This window comes from Rhinatrema bivittatum, chromosome 8 (genome assembly GCF_901001135.1).
Source record: "Rhinatrema bivittatum chromosome 8, aRhiBiv1.1, whole genome shotgun sequence".
NCBI lineage: Eukaryota > Metazoa > Chordata > Amphibia > Gymnophiona > Rhinatrematidae > Rhinatrema > Rhinatrema bivittatum.
In genome coordinates this window covers 248,571,395-248,589,547 of record NC_042622.1, presented here as the reverse complement: position 1 = coordinate 248,589,547, position 18,153 = coordinate 248,571,395, and the positions used below count along the sequence as shown (strand labels likewise).

The 18,153-nt window shown below is 43.9% G+C and overlaps 2 protein-coding genes across 4 annotated transcripts in view; one reads left to right on the top strand and one right to left on the bottom strand.

Annotated features, from left to right (window-relative positions):
- The window catches only part of CHAF1A (chromatin assembly factor 1 subunit A), a 384,823-nt gene extending 377,430 nt beyond the window's left edge, over nucleotides 1–7,393 (bottom strand). Inside the window, 2 exon segments of the mRNA XM_029614524.1 lie at nucleotides 539–589; nucleotides 6,894–7,393. Coding sequence (XP_029470384.1) covers nucleotides 539–589; nucleotides 6,894–6,960 — 118 coding nt within the window. The 5' untranslated portion in view covers nucleotides 6,961–7,393.
- Nucleotides 7,394–8,113: 720 nt separating this feature from the next.
- The window catches only part of SH3GL1 (SH3 domain containing GRB2 like 1, endophilin A2), a 247,787-nt gene continuing 237,747 nt past the window's right edge, over nucleotides 8,114–18,153 (top strand). The window contains exon 1 of one of the 3 annotated variants that reach the window (XM_029614521.1): nucleotides 8,114–8,426. In XM_029614521.1, coding sequence (XP_029470381.1) covers nucleotides 8,382–8,426 — 45 coding nt within the window. In that variant the 5' untranslated portion in view covers nucleotides 8,114–8,381. The remainder of the gene's footprint in view (nucleotides 8,427–18,153) is intronic. The other 2 variants (XM_029614522.1, XM_029614523.1) reach the window with 2 other exon arrangements.

Genomic DNA, 18,153 nt, shown 5'->3' with positions numbered 1-18,153 from the left:
ATCTTTTACTTGCTGTATGTTATGCCTTTAAAATAAAAATTTGAAGGGTCAGCCTAGTGGTTCAGTTGCTGACATACAGGAAATCCAAGTTCATTCCTATATCCAAACTACACTCTTGCTCCTCATAGTGTTCATAGCCCCTGGGACAGAGGAAACACAGTGATTACTCAAGAATGCATTTTTGCCAGGTTCTGGAGAGAACCAAGGTCCATGCTTCTCAGCCAGAGGACTATTACTGCATTAGTAGAGCACAGAGGGAGCCTTCTAGATAATTGTCAATAGAGGTTTGCCAGGGGCTCCAAATGAACTGGACATTGAAAGGAGCAGGAGGAAGCTGCCAGGCAAAAAAAACAAATTCTTAACAAGAAACAGAAACATTGGATTATGTATGCCATATTTGGTAAATATTTTACTAGTGCTGTTATAGCAATTGTTGAGGTACATCAGATTTGGGCCTGAAAAGCTTAGATATACACAGGAAGAAAAATCTCAAGCCCTTCCATCTTCATCACCATTTTTGCCCTCTTTAAATAATTACCTTGGACTAGCTTCTTTGCAGGAGTAGCCGATTTGTCTTTGCAACGTATGACTGTGGAAAGAAAAGCAAACAGGTAACATCTATCTCCAGACAAGTTCATTCCAGAGACTTCAGAAAAGATGAACAAAAACACAGACACCAAATCAAACAAAAAATACACCCAGACTCGAACCCTTGTTTGATTCTATTCCAATACAGAAGATGAACAGTAGGAAAAGCTTTAATGTAGAAATTACTTACCTGATAATTTTGTTTTCCTTAGTGCAGACAGATGGGTTCAGGACCAATGGGAATAGTGTGCTCCTGATAGCAGCTGGAGACTGAGTCAGATTTCAATCTGACGTCAGCACTACATATACCCGTGTACGAGGCTTTGCTCTCCAGTTTTCTCCTCGAAAAGCAATTATGGATATATGTGTTTGGATAATTTTTTTGATTAACTTGGATAAATTGAATTGGTTGACGTAGTTTCTGGCTGGAGACCGCCAGGACACTCAACCGAGAAGTGCCGACACCTGGTAATATGGGTGTCTGAACTACACATAAGGGTTGGCTTACCCGTGCTTGTGTGTTGCAATCGGAGGAGGTTCCCCCGAGGATTCTTGATTGCGAGGCAGCCATGGGTGGGGTGCCGATTCCATCTGTCTACACTAAGGAAAATGAAATCATCAACTAAGTCATTTCTACATTTCCTAGCGTATAGCAGATGGACTCAGGACCAATGGAATGTACAAAAGCTATTTCCAAACCAGGTGGGGGGCTGCCAGGTGGGGGCTGCCCTTGGCCCATTTAGTGGCCCCTTGCGAATGCTATGTCCTCCTTGGCCTGAACATCCAGGCGATAGAATCTCAAGAAGGTGTGGATGGAGGACCACGTTGCCGCCCGACAGATCTCTGCAGGTGACAGCATCTTGGTTTCTGCCCAGGACACTGCCTGGGCCCTTGTGGAATGGGCCTTGACTTGTAGAGGTGGAGGCTTGCCTGCCTCTACTTAAGCTGCCTTGATTACTTCTTTGATCCAGCGGGCTATGGTTGCCTGTGAGGCCGCTGCTCCTTGCTTCTTCCCGCTGTGAAGAACGAACAGGTGGTCCATCTCTCGTACAGGTTCCAATCTTTCCAGGTATCGGACTAGGAGTCTGCCGACATTCAGGTGGTGAAGAAGGTGTAAGTCCTCAGAGTCCTTATGCTCATCTGGAGATGGCAGCGAGATAGTTTGGTTTAGATGGAAGTGAGAAACCACCTTTGGCAGGAAGGAGGGTACTGTACGCAGCTGTACTGGATCCCAGTGTGAATCTGAGGAACGGCTCCCGGCATGAAAGGGCTTGAAGTTCGGAGATTCGACAGGCTGAGCAGATTGCCACGAGGAACGCTGTCTTCAAGGTCAGGAGCTGTAGGGACAGGACCGCGAGTTGGTCCGAATGAGACTCCCACTAGGAAGTCTAACACTAGATTGAGATTCCATAAGGGTATTGGCCACTTTAGGGATGGCCCGAATGTGCTGGACCCCTTTTAAAGAAGTGGGAGAGGTCTGCGTGGGCCGCTAGGCTGGTGCCATCCACCCTGGGTCCTGAAGCTGGCCAGAAGCAGCCAGTTGCACCTTGATGGAGTTGAGGGACAACCCTTGGTCCACGCCGTCCTGCAGAAATTCCAGGATCATGGGGATTTGACTGTCCTTGGAAGGATATCGCGGTCCTACATCAGGCCTTCGAATATTCTCCATACTCGTATATATGTTAAGGAGGTGGAGAACTTGCGTGCTCGAAGCAGTGTGTCAATCACTGGTCCTGAGTATCCACTCTTTTCAGGCGAGACCTCTCAAAGGCCAAACCAAAAGCAAGAATCTCCTTGGGTCTTCATGGAGGATCGGTCCTTGCTGGAGTAGGTCCCTGTGTGGAGGTAGACTTAGAGGGTTTCCCGCCAGGAGTCTTCGCATGTCTGCGTACCACGGCCTTCTTGGCCAGTCTGGGGCCATTATAAGTACCAGCCCTCTATGGTGTTCTATCTTGCGGATGATTCTGCCCAGTAGTGGCCATGGAGAGAAGGCATACAGTAGGTCCTCCTATGGCCAGGTCTGGACAAGGGCGTCGATTCCCTGGGACAGTGGTTCCCGTCTTCAGCTGAAGAACTTGGGAACCCCGATGTTGGACCTGGTTGCCAGAAGATCCATGGCTGGGTTTCCCCAATGGTTTACTATCCACTGGAAGGCTGCTGTAGATAGTGTCCATTCCCCTGAATCCAGACTCTCTCTGCTGAAGTAGTCTGCAGTGACGCTGACTTTTCCCGTGATGTGGGCAGCTGATATCCCCTGTAGGTTTGATTCTGCCCACGTCATTAGGGGCTCTATTCCAGGGACACCTGCTGGCTTCTGCTTCCCCCCTGGTGGTTGATGTAGGCCACTGTTTGTGGCATTGTCAGACATGACTGACTGATTTGCCCCGGAGTCTGTGGCCTGAACCATAAGCAGGCTAGTCCTGACTGCTCGGGCTTCCAGTCGTTTATGTTCCATGCAGACTCTTTGCCCATTGCCCTTGAGCCGTTAGCTCCTGGCAGTGGGCTCCCCAACCCACAGGCTCGCATATGGGGGTGAGTAAGGTCCATTCCGGTGGGGATAGGCTTGTTCCCCTCGCTCAGATGGTCTTCGTGTAGCTACCATTGTAGTAGGTTCCGAACCTTCGCAGGTAAGCCGGAGGGGGGCGGAGTAGTTTCGAGACATCGGTTCCACCGTGACAGTAGGGAATGTTTGTATGGGCCACAATGTGGCCGCAAGTGGCATAGGACTCATGGCATCAATGGTTGATGCCATGAGTCCCATGCGTGGGGAGAGTGGAGTTCAACAATGCTTGTAGTTGTTCCATCAATCTCCTTCTCCTTGTAGGGGGAAGGGTGACTTTGTTCCATTTGCTGTCGAACTGGACTCCCAGGTATTCTAGGGCTTGGGAGGGCTGCAGGTGGCTCTTGGGTGTGTTGACGACCCACCCGAGGTTCTGCAGTAGTTCCATGACTCTGGTGATTTCGCTCCTGATCAGCCAATTGTCCAGGTATGGATGCATGAGGATCCCTTCTTTCCTCTGTCCACCACTACTACCACCATGATCTTGGTGAACATTCGGGGAGCTGTAGCTAGCCCGAACGGTAGGACCTGGAACTGGTAGTGATGGCCCATATCGCGAAGCATAGGAAACACTGATGGAGGCGATGGATAGGTATGTAGAGATAGCCTCTGACAGATACAGGGAGGGTCAGGAATTCTCCCGATTATACCGCCTTTATGACCGAACACAGGGTTTCCATGCGGAGGCGGGGTACATTCAGGTAGCGATTGACTGTCTTGAGGTCCAGTACGGGCCAGAATGTTCCCTCTTTCTTGGGCACAATGAAATAGATGGAATAGTGCCCAGAATTTTGTTGGTGCGTGGGCATCGGTGTTATTGTGTTTAGGGCAAGTAGTTTTAATAGTGTGGTTTCCACTGCCTTCCTCTTGGAGGGGTCGTGGCACAGAGAAGTCACAAACTTGTCCGGGTGGATGCTGTGGAAGTCCAGGTAGTATCCCTCTCGGATGATGGATAGTAGAAAAATTACTTTGATTATTTCGTTTTCCTTAGTGTAGTCAGATGGACTCAGGACCAGTGGGTATAGTGTACTCCTGCTAGCAGTTGGAGATGGATCAGATTTCAATCTGACGTCAGCCCTAGTACATATACCCCTGCAGGAAGTGCAGCTCTTCAGTATTCTCCTCGAAAAGCATTGTGGATATATGTATGACTGAATAATTTGAATAACTTTGATAACTTGATTAATTTATAACTTGGTTACCTTGATTAATTTGAACTGGTTGAATTGGCTATAGCTGGAGACCGCCAGTGCCCTCAACCGAGAAACTTCGATACTCGGTAGGGTGAGTATCCTAGATGAAGGAAAGCATGGCTTACCCGTGAATCACTCGCTCTGGGGATGTCCCCCAAGAATTCCATGAGTAACAGCAACCGTGGGTGGGATGCTGACTCCATCTGTCTACACTACCATTCAAAATTCAAACTACCATATTAACCCTGGCCAAACGTTTGGCACCAATCTCTCTCTCTATACTCCTGCCATGCACTGTGCTCTCAAAGCAAAGCACGACTAGAAATACCATCCCCAATAATCATGGGCCTCATCAATACCAGAAAATAACCTCTACAAGCTCATTCCTAACAATGTAGAATTCCCTACCAAAACACATCTAACTTGCTCCAGATCTCATGGCCTTCAGGAAAGGAATGAAAACATGAGTCTGAAGTAGCTTTCACTCCAAACTAGAGTCGCAAATCTCTTCAGGGTCTCTGTACCCAACTAAGAACTCAATTCCTACACAGACTGTACTCCAGTAAGAGAGCAGATTGCACTATATATGTATATTATCATAAGTACAGAAACCCTCCCAAAGATTTTAGTCCATTATATATTCACATATTGCTCTATGCATTATGTAATAAACCTTATCCTGATAATATTTAACCATTTTACTCTTCCAGCTATCTATCTATATGTAAAGAATGACTATTTTATGGTCCACATTTTTACAACATACCTGGCTCCAGCAAGGCTACTGAACTATTAACTATTTGAATGCCTTATCCTATAGGCATTGCACTAGAAATCTGTATATGATACTATATATTATAACACTTTGAACTCCCTGGCTGGAAAAGTGCATCATATTTTATGTGCATATTTTATGTGAACTCTGCAATCACAAAAGTCCCTTTTTCGGGTATGCGGGTTTTGTGATTTTTCTCTAGATTATAGTTGGATTTCATTGTGTTACTGTTTCTTATATCTTGGAGAGGGACTAGAGTGAGCATCTCTGTTCCACTAAAGTAGCCACTATCCTCAAGATTTTGCATCTTGACTAGACTGAGCGCCAGATCAGGGATTGTCTGTGTGTTTATACAGCGCAGAGAACACTTTGTAGCACTGTATAAACATTTGCTAGTAGTAGCAGTGATAAATCTGATATTTAGAGATACATCACAAACTATATAACAATTTCTCAGTCTCTGGAATTAAGCAATATGGAATGCACTTTCCTATCTGCCAAGTAGGCACTTTCCTATCTGCCAAGTAGGTCTAGGTGACCAGGATTAGCCATTATCAAAAAGACAGGCTGCTGGGCTCAATGGACCATTGTTATAAACCAATCAGGGTCTGATTTAAGATTCTGGTACCCATAGGCAGAGGATCCTGGAGTGGGGTGGGGAGTTTCATTCCTGGAATTCAGACAGCAGTATAAGGAGTTCTTGGTTTGGGTAGGTGCTTTCATAATTTCCACCCTAGGCACTTGGTACTTATGTTCTGTGACCAAGATGGTCACAGAACATAAGTACCACCAAGTTGGAAAAAGAAAGGCCTAGCAGCGATGGGCTAAGAGTCAGGGAAGCCAGGGCTCAAATCTTGCTTCTTCCTCAGACACTCACTGTGACTTGGACAATCATTTTCTCTCTTATGCATGTGGGTACCCATTTAAATTCTACACTTTTTGAAGTAGAGATTTGTTGTACCTAAATACTTATCACATTGCACCATAATGTGTAAGTCCATGAAACTATATAAATAAGTAGTAGTATTTTATTATGGCTAGCTCTAAGTGGGCTATAGATTGATAAAATGTCTACATCCAGCAAGGCTTTGTGTTTTGGGGGTTTTTTTGTTTTTTTTCAGTTGTCCCAAGGCATACTATTTTCTATTCCGTAATACAAATTTCTTGGCGATAGCAGCACTATAGTGGCCCTGGAGAAAAATACGGCAAACTCCTTATGTGACAATCTCTTTCTTCATCACCACAAATTGCCAAAGAATGCAAGTTTTCCCCAGGGGCAATACATGGCTTCCAGAATTTGTAACACGATTCCATAAAATAAGATAAATAACTAATATGGGCTCTCTGTCCAGGAAGACAAAAAACTATGAAATTCTCCATTACAGACACCTGAGGGGGCATTTACTAGTTCTCTTTTAAAGACTTTAGGGGGTGGGGAGGGGATTCACCCTTAGTTTCTGAAGCCATGTTCGAGTTCGCCAAATTTGGCAGAAGTTGGAGATTTATAATGACTCGAACAGAGAAGGTAAAAGTAAAGAAAGCGGAAAATGGCGCCCGGGAGACTCCCGCCGGCCCGGGAACCTCTTACCTTCACCCTCCCGAATATAAGGCAGAAGTCATTGAAATGCGATCCCCTACCCATGGGACTCCGGCTCTACCAAATACAAAGCCGGGGAATCCAAGGCCTCTTTACCCCCCCCCCCCAAGAGCGAAGGCTGACAGCCGGTCCAAAGACACCTCCATTCTCTTTTTCTCGGGCTTTCACCAGGACTCTTACCTCCCGGGCTTTTCTGGGTTGCAATCAGCGCCTCCGTCACTGCAGAAAGCTGCTCCAACCCCGGCATTCTGGCTCCGAGCCCCCCTTCCGCCAGGGCTCCCGCGACGCCCCCACTCCGGGCCTGCCCCGGTTCCAGTCAGACTTCACTCGGCGCGCGCACAGCCACTACCTCTTGTATTTGGCGGGAACTTCGTCACGACCCGCCATCCAGCCTCTCAGTATGTTGAAAGCCTTCCACGTGACCGAAAAAAACAAGCTCAAATTTCTCATCGCGAGATTTTTCTATGACGTATTCACTCTATCAAATGTAAATCCAGCAGGGCGCGAGTCGCGGTGGCAGGAAATGGAAGGCTATGTAGTCTACACACGCCACTGATTTATCTTTGCGCTGGAGTTAATTTTGATTGGTCAAGCAGGATGTCAGTTTATCGAAAAGCAGGCATAATCCTGCTCTAGTGCTCAATGATTGGCTTGCCAGGTTAGAACCCGGCAGGGGTTGAAAGGCAGTAATTCTTTTTTGCTAGTTTTTATTTTTCTTGTGTACTAGAATTTTTTTTTTTTTTGGTATATTGAATTGTATGGGTACTCTTCTACTTCTAAGCATGTCTTTTATGTGGGAAACTGTTAAAACTGATTCCAAACCTGAAATAACAGAAAATGAAATCAACTGAATGGGATAACTGACCCTAATAATTCAGAAATACTGAAGTTGAAACTGGGGCATACAGCCTAACTAATCTAGGATTACCCTGTATAAAAACTGGAAGGAATTTATGCCCAAAATAAACAGCAGTGCATAAGAAAACGAAAATTAGCCTTAATATCTTACGAATTCAAACTTCTGCTAATTCAAACCGTATTTAATACGACTTTTACATTACTTATATTTAATCCAAAAATCTGTCTGGAGTCTAGATAGCACTAGTAAGCCAAAAACAAGAAGTTGGTGACCACATAAAAGACTTCCTTTCTTCACATCTACTAGTTCTATATCTTATTTCGCTAGTTATGGATTACATAAGATATTTGATTTCTCTGTATCTATTATCATTTTACAATTTACAAATAGCCAGGTATCTAACTCTAACCCTAAAACTTAGTAGCAGCGGACAACAGGTATTATACTCCAACATAGTTTCCCCACCACGTGATCCTTCAGCACGAACTCCTCCCTCCATAGTAGTTTGGGGGTGGAGTTAGCTGGATCTTCTCTTCCCCTTAACTTCCTGCTTGGCTGCAGGAAGTGTGTGGTTGCCATGTAATATCCTGAGCGGGGCGAGTACTCGTCTGTGCTTCTGTCAGTTGGTTGTTCTTATATCATTAGTGTGTCCTTAGGCCCAGCTCCGGCTGTTGCTGTCGGGCCTGTCTGTCTGAGCCCCCGGTGCTGTGTGTTAGCGTCTCCCCTATCCCTTATTCCCTCTTGAGGGTTGCACATATTTTATATCCCGGAAAAGATCGACCTTGGCCTTTGTGCGTCCCGGAGACAACATGTCGGTAGCGGGGCTGAAGAAACAGTTCTACAAAGCAAGTCAGGTGAGGAAAAACTAAGGGGGTTGGATTGGGAGAAAGCCTCCGGGAAAACGTGGGAGCAGCTAGAGGACAATGGTGAGGAAATCCCTAGGGGAGATACAGGCTTTCTTATGAGACGGAAGCACCGGGGAGACATGGATAGAATCCCTCAAGGGGGAGGGGGAAACCGGAAGTGAAAATCGCCTAGAGGAATGAATCGGGGGAGGGGACAAAAGAGAGGCTATAATTTGGAAGTGTGTAAAGAACTGTCATAGCAATATTCAAGGAGGAGAAAGGGGGAAAGAGGTCTTTAAGGGAGGTTTTCAAGGTACTAGACCCTAACTTTGCTAAAAGGGAATGTCGACATTCCACATGGGTTCGATAGTCAACGTGTGCCCTTAATGAGACAAGTTATAATCAGGATCCTCGACCGAGTAGAAGGGTTCATTTTGCAAGCTATCTAATCGAGACATTAGGTTTAGAATTAAACTAAATATGACACCAAGTGTGAGACAGTAATTATAGAAGGCTAAGTATTCCACTCTAATTATTTGTTTTAAAACATGGAAAAGTGGTCAAAGTAGATATGGTAAGTGTACTAAACTTAGACCCATCTATTTGGGTTAAATTGGAGGGAGAGTGAGGGAAGCTTATTTAATATTCATAGTCTAGCTGTATCACTTCTTCCTGCCCCCTTTAAAATAGTCCTTTTGCAGGGCCGTTTTACTATCTAGCCGAGAGAGAAAAATCAACTAATTATACTTTGTTCCTGTGCTATGGTATAAGGAGCTACCCTCAAATAACTGCAGGTGAATGTTGATAGTGCCTGGGTAGTTGGTTCTTCACTAAAAAATGTTCCAGGGGACCAGTCCTGACCAGTTAGGGATCAATTAAGACTTTTTTTTTTTTTAATAAATTAAATTTCCTAGTTTAATTTACTTGAAGGAATACTGCCCAGTTTAGAGACCACATCATAACCTTTTATATACATTTATTGTTTTCATCAAGTGTTCTGGATGTACATTGTACACGTTTTTTCAGCATCTGGCAGGGATTATACTTCAGTGACATGTATAATCCTATAATTCTTAGGATTGTTTAAAAAGAGGCATAATAGGTTGTTTTATTATGTGGATTCATTAAAAAAAAAAAGTTTCCAATGGAGAAAAATAATGTATAAAATACATAACTAGATCATTTTTAAAAATCCATAAATAGTAATTTTCTGGGTTGGGGTGTTGGTTTATGTATGGAAAATATGAAAGGAACTCTGCCAGAATGGTAAAGCACCAAAAAGGAATGGCAACAAAGAGCAGATTCCTACAGACAGTCAGACTTAACTAGAGCAACAAAGAGAGGGTCACCTGGGCAGATTAGGTGAACCAGTTGGGCTGTATCTTCTGTCACTTACTATGTTATAGTCTAGTAAGAAAGAAGTTGGTGACTTTAAGAGACCTCTTGATTTTCATCTTCATGGGTATTGTCAAATTACTGCCCACATTAGGATTTTGGCTTCAGAGTAGGAAGGATTTGTACTTACAGAATGTGGGATGGGTTTTGAGGCAGAATTCTGCATAAGACTTTGAACATCAGCAAATCTTTGCAGCTGCAGCAAAATGTCAGGAAATTTGGTCTTCCTGAACAAAAAATTGGCAGCAGGAATGGGAAAGAATTTGGTGGTTTAGGAAGGAGGGGGATGCTGAGATACAGATGTGAGAGAATCAGCCCTCTGGTAGCTTGCGTTGATTCAAGAAGCAGGCCATATTGATGCAAGTAAAATTGGTGTATTGATTATTTCAATGTTTTTAGCCAAAATAAGCTGTTTGAAAGCTCATGTTACTCAGTTGCCTGTTTTATCTCCATAACATTTTGAGTGTTAGCAAGAGATTCTTGATGCTTTCTGAATAGTAGAGAGAGTGATATCAAGTTAAGAAGGCAGCCTTACAGCTAAAAGATTCACTTTCTTTCTTGTGTCAGCTGTTTGTGGTTTACAGAACCACAAGATTCCTTCTGAAGTGCTTGCAAGAGTAGACATACGGGTGGAGTTTGGATTTCTGAAAAATAAACTGCTTCTAAATCTTTACACTGAGGTAAAGGCACTGGTTGGTGTAGGTGAAGTGGACTATTGGAAATTTGTGCTTGTGTTCAAAATATAGTAAGTGAGAATTTGCATGTCATTTAGTTAAATCACTTTGAGTAAGGGATTACTTACAGTATTTGAAAAACTGATTACAGTAAAATCTTTACTATAATTGCATTATCTCTTGGACACAATTCACTGACTGGTTATTATCTGCTTGAGTTATCCTGACAAGATGCCCCACACCAAAAGGAAGGCTATACTCAGGCCTTCAGTTGGAGTGAGTGCTGTGGAATTAGGTCAAAGGACTGTCTGAGTGGTTGGACTCTCCAAGTTATACCCCTGTAGGACAGATCGCTGTGGAAGAGGTTGTTGAGCGGAATCCCCTTCCTTTGATCGAGGAGACATCTTTAAGTCCAGGGGCACCGGTAACAGCACCACCACCTGGTAGTGAAGGGGGAATATCCCCTGTGAAACCAGAATTTGAGCTTGAAGGGGCATCGAGATCTCCAGATTTATTATTTGATGAGAATCAAAAAGAACTTGATACGAATACATCTAAGAACAAAAACTTTTATATCTGAGCATAATTGAGAATGTAGATGTTTCTTTTAGAGGAACTAGTACCCTGATAATAGGGAACAAGATAATGTTCATATAATTAAAACAGATAAGATACCAGAAAAACCTGCCATATAACGTTGGAGAATGTGTGGAATTACCTGGTTAAATTAGACTTATCAATTAAAAAATTGACAAAAGAGGTAATGAAAACCACAAATTCATCTGTTCAGAACTCTGCAAAAGTGGAAGAACAGAGGAAAGAAATAGTAAAGATAGATAACTGGGTCTCTCAAAAAAAAACAAAAAACAATCTTATCAAATAAATACTGAACAGGAATTTAATAAAAGAATAGAAAACATTGAAAACTCGATTAGATCCTTGAATTTAAGGGTTAATAATTTCCCCATTATCAAAAAGGTAGAACCAACTGAGTTATTTAGAAATTATCTAAAACAGGTTTTGAAGATTCCAGATGATTGTTTACCTGTTATTGTTAAGGCTTTTTATTTAGGATCAGGAAATAGGAGAAGTAAACAATATCAATTGGGTAAAGAGGTGAGAGAAGGTGAAAAAGAACAATTGGTTCAAAAAGAACCTCAAGATGATTCACTGGAGTTATTTGACCTTTTGCAGAAGTCTCAAGATGAATTAGTGGTCAAAATACGTGGGACCTTGTTGGTCCAATTTGCATTTATTACAGATAAAGATAATGTGATGAGATCATTCTTTCGCAACCGTTCTGAAATATACTATGGGGATAAATATGGATATTTCCAGATCTTGCTAAAAAAAACTCAGTTAAGGAGAGAGAAATTTTTATCACTTAAAAAAGGGGTAATTGACAAAGGGGGTTATTTTATGCTTAAATACCCATGTAGATGTATCGTAAAATTGGAAGGGAAAAATTATATATTTATGAACTCTGAAGATCTCAAAACCCTTTTAGAGGTATAAATCCGGTAGTAAATATTAAAGTAAGGGTCCTAGATAATGTTTGCTTTGTAAGTTTAACTTTAAAATTAACACTCAAAGAAATATAAAGATTTTACTTTATATTTGCCTAATATCCCCTTTTTACTTTATATTTGCCTAATATAATATTAAAAAGTAAAAAGGTATTTGCCTAATATAATTAGGCAAATACCTTTTTACTTTATATTTGCCTAATATCCCCTTTCACCCGGACGCTGCCGAGGGGAGAAGACGACTTGGAGCGGTGCAGGGCCTGCGCGGTCGGCGCCGGAGACCCGCCGGGGTAAGGCCTACTTAATTCACACTTACCCACGACCGCCTCCGACCCCGACCACGAGGCAGCCCCTGCCTTCCTCCGGGAAGCGCTGACGTCATCGGCCGACCTTCCTCCGCCTCCGAGGGACACGCTGCCGACGCACAGCCAATCAGGGGACAGCCCTGATTGGCCTTTAAACCCGAGAGACGCCCGGACTGAGCCCCTTTCACCCGGACGCTGCCGAGGGGAGAAGACGACTTGGAGCGGTGCAGGGCCTGCGCGGTCGGCGCCGGAGACCCGCCGGGGTAAGGCCTACTTAATTCACACTTACCCACGACCGCCTCCGACCCCGACCACGAGGCAGCCCCTGCCTTCCTCCGGGAAGCGCTGACGTCATCGGCCGACCTTCCTCCGCCTCCGAGGGACACGCTGCCGACGCACAGCCAATCAGGGGACAGCCCTGATTGGCCTTTAAACCCGAGAGACGCCCGGACTGAGCCCCTTTCACCCGGACGCTGCCGAGGGGAGAAGACGACTTGGAGCGGTGCAGGGCCTGCGCGGTCGGCGCCGGAGACCCGCCGGGGTAAGGCCTACTTAATTCACACTTACCCACGACCGCCTCCGACCCCGACCACGAGGCAGCCCCTGCCTTCCTCCGGGAAGCGCTGACGTCATCGGCCGACCTTCCTCCGCCTCCGAGGGACACGCTGCCGACGCACAGCCAATCAGGGGACAGCCCTGATTGGCCTTTAAACCCGAGAGACGCCCGGACTGAGCCCCTTTCACCCGGACGCTGCCGAGGGGAGAAGACGACTTGGAGCGGTGCAGGGCCTGCGCGGTCGGCGCCGGAGACCCGCCGGGGTAAGGCCTACTTAATTCACACTTACCCACGACCGCCTCCGACCCCGACCACGAGGCAGCCCCTGCCTTCCTCCGGGAAGCGCTGACGTCATCGGCCGACCTTCCTCCGCCTCCGAGGGACACGCTGCCGACGCACAGCCAATCAGGGGACAACCCTGATTAACCCTCTAATTATAAATATAGCAGTCTTCCAGGCGCCGCGCACCAAGCGTCGCGCGCCGAAGGAGCACGCCAAAGGAGCCTGCTCCTTTGTGCGCTCCTTCGGCGCGCTCCCTTTGTGTACTCCCGTATGCTCCTCTGTCTTCAATGTTCCTCCCCTACAACCCCCCCCACAGCCCTCAACAACTACCAGCCCCATTATATTCTTCCCAACACTCAACATATGAATCTCTGAAAAGTAATCATCCAACTCCCAAACAACCTAACAACCCCTACCACCATTCACTCCCCACTCAGCAACCAAGCAACAACCTTCTCACACAAAACTCACACAATGGCCTCAGCCCAATACATCCCCAAACTAACCCATCGCCACAACAACCACCACCCTCCTAAATCCACACCCACCACTAGACGTCTCACCAAAATTCACCCCAACCCTAACATACCCTATACCACAATCACACTCATTACTCTACTCCTCATTAATGCACAGTCAATCACCAAAAAAATCCCAATCATCCATGACATACTCACAGATGACCAACCAGACATATTCTGTATAACCGAATCTTGGCTGAAACATTCTGACACAGTCCTACTCAATCAACTGCCCAAAAACACATACAATATTTTCTCCATACCCAGAAACAAAAGAAAGGGAGGTGGCCTACTATTCCTAGCTCACAAAAAACTTAAATTCTCTTCCCACTCCCTAAACTTACCACCCCCTATCGAGACCAACCTATTCAAATCAAAACATCTCCAAATTCTCCTCCTATATGCACCTCCTGGTTGCCTACAGCACAACCTTTCCCCCCTGATTGAATCCATCACAACCCACATAAACTTACAAGAACCAGCTATAATACTAGGAGACTTTAACCTCCACATCGACACCCACCCTCCATCCCCCACAAGCGAACTGCTCCTATCCACCATGTCTGCCATCGGATTCACCCAAATCATCAACTCACCCACCCAAAAATCAGGACACACCCTGGACTTAATATTCATAAACAACAAAATATCTGCAACTGAACCACCATCTACAACCCCCACCCCATGGTCTGATCACAGCCTCATCCAAGCCAAGCTTCAACTCCAATCAATCCCACTACAAACAAACAACCGAATCATCGAATTCACCAAACCATGCTCCAGTGAAGACATCACCAAACTGTTACCTGAGGCACTAAAAACAATCAACTTAAATGACGCCAACACAGCCACAAACTCCTGGATATCTATCAACGCAGACATAGCCAATACATTATGCCCCATGATAAAAAAGGAAATAAAACAATCCACAAAGCAAAGAACACCTTGGTACACCCCAGAACTGAAAACCTCAAAGCGAACACTGAGACAGACTGAGAAACAGTGGAGACGAACCCCCACCTCAAACCTGAAAGACAAATACAGAACACTACTACACAACTATACAACTGACCTTAACACAGCAAAGCGTAATTTCCACACATCAAGAATTCACGATTACCAATTTAACCCAAGGACCCTCTTCGTCTATGTCAAAGACCTTACCAACCCCATCCAAAATGACAATACGCCAAACCCCAGCAACATCTCCAGTGAAAAACTAGCACATTTCTTCAAGGATAAAGTCAACAACATCATTGCCAAGATTCCGCAAACCCACAATGACTTAATTGACACCCCCCCTCCTATCCACTCATGGTCACAATTCACTCCTGTTGCTACCACAGAAATTGAACCTATCATCAGAAAAACCAACCCTGCATCCCATCCCTTAGACCCCATCCCCATCAAAACCCTAAAACTCATCAGAGAGATTATTGTCAAACCAATAACCTACATCATCAACCTATCCCTAGAACAAGGAATCTTCCCAGAAAAACTCAAAAACGCCATCATCAAACCAATCATCAAAAAGCCTCAACTCGACAAATCCGACCCAGCAAACTACAGACCAGTCTCCAACCTCCCATTCCTAGCAAAAATCATCGAAAAAACAGTAAACAATCAACTCACAGACCACCTTGAAACCTTTAATGTTCTTCAGCCTGCACAACATGGTTTCAGAAAACTCTTCAGCACTGAAACCCTCCTCCTCTCCCTCACCGATACCATCCTCAAAGGCCGCGACAAAGGCAAATCGTTCCTCCTGATACTTCTTGATATATCAGCCGCCTTCGACACCATCAATCACAGAACACTCCTCACCAGACTTAAAGAAATTGGTCTCCAAGACACCACAATCAAGTGGTTCAAATCCTACCTCTCAAACAGATCTTACATCGTCAAGATGAACTCATCTGAATCCTCACAAGTGCCCCTCACTCATGGAGTCCCACAAGGTTCTTCCCTATCATCAACCCTCTTCAACATATATCTCATCCCACTATGCAAATACCTATCAGAGGCAAACCTCACCTACTTTGTCTATGCAGACGACATACAAATATTACTCCCCATAAACAACTCCATTCAACTCACTATGGAAAAATGGAACAAACTCAGCTCAAACTTATCCCATTTACTATCTCAATTATCACTATGTCTCAACCAAGCCAAAACAGAAATCATTCACTTCCACGATGACCATCCCTCCTATCCACTCAAGTGCACCCCCTCTGACCACCCAGGAAACTCAATCAACCCGGGAGTGCCACAAATCTCACAAACCTCACTCACGCCGTCCACAAGAAACCTAGGCGTAACAATTGACAGCCAACTCAACTTTAAACGACACATCTCCAATACAATCAAAGATGGATTCTTCAAACTGCAGACATTAAAAAAACTCAAACCCCTTCTCCAAGAGCACGATTTCAGAACAGTCCTCCAATCAATTATCTTGTCAAGACTCGACTACTGCAACTCCCTCCTCCTCGGACTACCAGAAATACACATCAAACCCCTCCAAGTTCTACAGAACGCTGCCGCCAGAATCATCTCTAACAACAAAAAATCCCCTCACATCACACCCACGCTCAAAGAACTCCACTGGCTACCCATTACACAAAGAATCCAGTATAAAACCCTCACCCTCATGCACAAAAAAATAAACAACAACAAAATGGACTGGCTAAACAACGGAATACAACCTTACTCTACTCAAAGAACTCTCAGATCCACCAACACTGGACTCCTAGCCGTCCCCAATCTCAAAGCTGCACACCTCAACGTCACCCGCAAACGAGCCATAACAATAGCGGGCCCCACCTTATGGAACACCCTCCCCACCTGTCTCAGAAACGAACCTTCACTGCAAGTCTTCAAAAAACACCTCAAAACATGGCTATTTTTAAAAGCTTTCCCACCCGACACATAACCCGCCCAATTCGCACCATCCACTCCATGCCCCCTCCACAAGCATCTCGCCCCACACCTTTCCCTCCCTACACAAGCATCTCCCACCACCCTTTCCCTCCCTATCACTACCTTCCTCCCACTCATCCCTTCCTCTCCCCTACCCCCTCTACACTCCCTGCTCTCCTTACCATAATTTATCCTCATCACCAAGCCAGTTATGTATATATGTTATATACTATAGTCTAATGTTCCATGTACTCCTGTTAGTTCTGTTACAACTTGTTATATTTATTACCATGTTATAATGTAAAATATTCTTGTTATATTTATTACCATGTTATAATGTAAAATATTCTTATATCTATTTAATACCATGTTATAATGTAAAATAGGGCTGTTACCACCCTATTCCTTTAGTTATCTGGAAACCGATGTGATATCTCGATCGAATGTCGGTATACAAAAGAAATAAATAAATAAATAAATAAATATAAGTGACTGATTGAGAAAACAGATACTGATATGGGATTGTTTTTCCTTTTTGTATAAAATATCAATCAAAAGCTATGATAAGGTAATTGGCTATATTATTTGTTGTTTGAATGATTTTAAAAGCAATAAATAAAGAATTGAAAAAAAAATACAGTCTAACTTGTTCATTCACTGCCTTTCTGACTATTAAAGGCACAAACACACTAAATAATATTCCCAAATAGTTAACTTTGCCCTGATACTTTTAAAAAAGACAATGTCCCAAGCAAAAACTTACTGATTCCTTTCAGCCACCAGCAGGGTGCTCCTCTCCTCTCAGTGTTCCCACTTCAAACAAAAATTATGATAATCTCAAAAAAAAAAAAAGTGAACCCCTGTTACAATGAAAAACTAAAAGAAACAAAAAAAAGCACTTCAGAAAACTTGAAAAACTTTGGCGAAAAAAAACCTACAGATGAATCTCTAAGACGATACAAATCATGCCTCTCACATTACTGAGCACTAACAAATAAATCCAAAAAAAGACTGTTATACAAAACAAATTCTAGCAGTTATTTTCAGCTCAAAACTTCTGTTTTGAAACAGTTAAGAGTCTAATAAAAGACCCTTCTGCATTTTGAATAAGAACTTCATGAAATGTCTATGCTACAGCAATAACGGAAAAAATACAGAGGTTGAGACAACAAATCCCCTATACCTACTCTATTAACACTTTGGATGATCTTAATACACATATTGGTCATCATATGACACAGTCTCAAAGATGAAGATAAGCAAAATCATAACTAAACCAAAACCAGCTACTCATCCTCTTGACCTGATACCTGCCTCTTCGCTGAAACAAGTAAATCTATGTCATAACCCCTTTAATCTCAACAATAGTAAACCTTGCTCTTGCAGAAGGACATATTCCCAATGGCTTAAAATAGGTACTTATAAAACCAATCTTAAAGAATAAAAAGATCAGAGTAGGACAAGTTACGACCAATCTTAAACTTAACCTTCATCGCAAAAATTCTTGAAAAAAAGTACTTAACCAATTAGAGTCTCATCTAGAAGACAGTAAAAC